Here is a 2,500-nt window from a genome sequence, read left to right on the forward strand (position 1 = left end):
TCCTCTCTTCCCTCTATTTTTCCTTCTTTGTTTCCTTTCCTCCCTTCCCTTTTTCTTATTTCTTTTCCTCTTTCATCCATTTCCTTCATCCTCCCTCCTTGAACCCTTTCTTCTCTCCCTCCTTCCTTCCTTCCCTCTCTTTTCCTTTTCCCATTTTCATCATTACCTATTTATCATAGTGCTTTCGTGATGAACATTTTATCTATCGATATCTGTTGTTTTAGTTGCTAGGATAATAATGATGATAATAATAATAATAATGATAATAATAATAATAATAATGTTAGTAATAATAATGATAGTAATATTGCCATTCACAATATTAACTAAAGCTTCTATATCATCATCATTCTTACTGGTATTATATTATTTTAATTGCATTAGATTGATGATTTCTACAAATGACCTATGGTTTTCGCTAAATTTGTCTTTAGTAGATTAGTCGTGTTAACAGTTCTTGCCTAATGATAAGGTCTTCACTGATTGTATCTTGTCAAAACTACAGCTATCACAACAACAACCATACACACAACAGCCACCACAGTTACCTTCACAGCTACAACCAGTTTCAGCCACAATCATCACATCTGCAAATACAATAACAACCTCAACCACAACCACTGCTTTAACAACCACAACCCTAACCACAGTTACAATCACAACTACCACCACAACAACCACAGCTACAACCATATCTACCACCACAACCACAACCCTTCCCTAACCCCCCCCCCTCTCCTCCCCCAGGCGCGAGGCGGAGGTACACATGGACGGGTCGTTCCTCGTGAGACTGACATACGACGATGAAATCACTTACAACGTGGTGGCAGCCGCAGAACGCGTTTTGGGTGAGTTATTTTTAGTTTTTTTTTCTCTTCTTTTCTTTTGTTGTTGTTATTTCGTGTTTTTGGTGGTGGTTGTTTTTTTGTTTTGTTTTTTGTTTGTTTGTTTTTTGCGTGGGCGTGTAGGGGGGAGGGAAGGAGGAAGGAGGAGGAAGGTGGAAGGGAAAGAGGGAGAGAGCGAGAAGCTAAAGGGAAAGGGGAATAGGGAAGGGGAGGGAAGAAACGAGAGGGGAGAGAATGAAAAGGCAGAGGGTTTTGGAGGAGGGGGGATGGGTGTGTGAGAGGGGGAATCTATGTATTAAAGTTTCTCTCCATCTTTCTGATCATTCTACTTCCTCTCTTCCTCTCTATCTATTTATCAATCTATTTATCTCTCGAACTATCTATTTACCTATCTACTATCTATTTATCTCTAAACTATCTATCTACCTACCTACCTACCTTTATATCTTTCAAGCTATCTATTTGCCTTCCTGTCGATCTATTCATCCCTAAAACTATATATTTACCTACCTATCTATCTACTTATTTCCCAAGCTATCTATCTACCTATCTATCTCATTCCCTCTCTTTCGCTCCATCGCTCTAAACCTCATCAAAGTGTACTCTCTGATACCAAATTTCATTAAAAAACATGGATTCACTTTTATTAGTTCATCGATTCCTTCAAATTAGGTTTTATTAGACTATAAAAGAGATTGTGTAACAAAAAATAAATGAATATAGACTACCGGACAGAGATAAACGTATCGAAATCCACATCGATAAACATGAATCCAACGCATTTCCATACTAATAAATACAGGAATAGATAGATACCGATAGATAAATAAAGATGCCATACCAGTAGATAAATGAAGTTGAATACACACACACACACATTAGATACCATACCAATAGATAAATGAAATTAAACACACATACACACACACACACAATAGGTACCATACCAATAGATAAATGAAGTTAAATACACATACACACAGTAGATACCATACCAATAGGTAAATGAAAAATACACACACACACACACACAATAGGTACCATACCAATAGATGTATGAAGTTAAATCCACACACACACACACACAATAGATACCATGCCAATAGATGAATGAAGTTTAATACACATACACACACACAGGTGACAAGCCACTGATGGATAAAAGAAAGAGGATGAGAGGAAGAGAGAGGGGAGGAGAGAGGAAAAGAAAGGGGAAGGAGGAAGGCAGATGAGGAGGAAGGGGGTTAAGGAAAAGAGAGAGAGGGAGGGGTAGTGAGGACAGAGGAGGAATGTGGAAGAGAAAGTGGGAGAGAGCGAGAAGCTAAAACGGAAAGAGAATAGGGAAGGGAAGAAAATAGAGGGGAGAGAATAAAGGTAAAAAGGAAATGGAAGAGGAGAAGATTGAAGGGATAGGGGACGGGGGGAGGAGAGATAGAGGAGGGAGAGGGGAAGGGGAAACCGGATGCAAAGGCAGAGGGGAGAGGGGAAGGGGAAGAGGGGAAGGGGTTGAGGGGAGAATAAAGGCTGATGGGGAGAGGGGAAAGAGGGGAGTTGGTTAACAGGAGAGAGTGGGAAGTGAGGGGGAAATTGAGTAAGTTAGCGGGGGAGGAAGGGTTAAAGGAGATGACCAAACCTGATTTTTTTTTCTAATTTGC

The 2,500-nt window shown here is 39.8% G+C and overlaps 1 protein-coding gene across 1 annotated transcript in view; it reads left to right on the plus strand.

Annotated features, from left to right (window-relative positions):
• The window catches only part of Gycbeta100B (guanylate cyclase soluble subunit beta-1-like), an 85,166-nt gene that overhangs the window by 15,555 nt on the left and 67,111 nt on the right, over positions 1-2,500 (plus strand). Inside the window, exon 3 of the mRNA XM_070139100.1 lies at positions 748-848. Coding sequence (XP_069995201.1) covers positions 748-848 — 101 coding nt within the window. The remainder of the gene's footprint in view (positions 1-747; positions 849-2,500) is intronic.

This window comes from Penaeus vannamei, chromosome 25, assembly GCF_042767895.1.
Source record: "Penaeus vannamei isolate JL-2024 chromosome 25, ASM4276789v1, whole genome shotgun sequence".
Classification (NCBI taxonomy): Eukaryota; Metazoa; Arthropoda; class Malacostraca; order Decapoda; family Penaeidae; genus Penaeus; species Penaeus vannamei.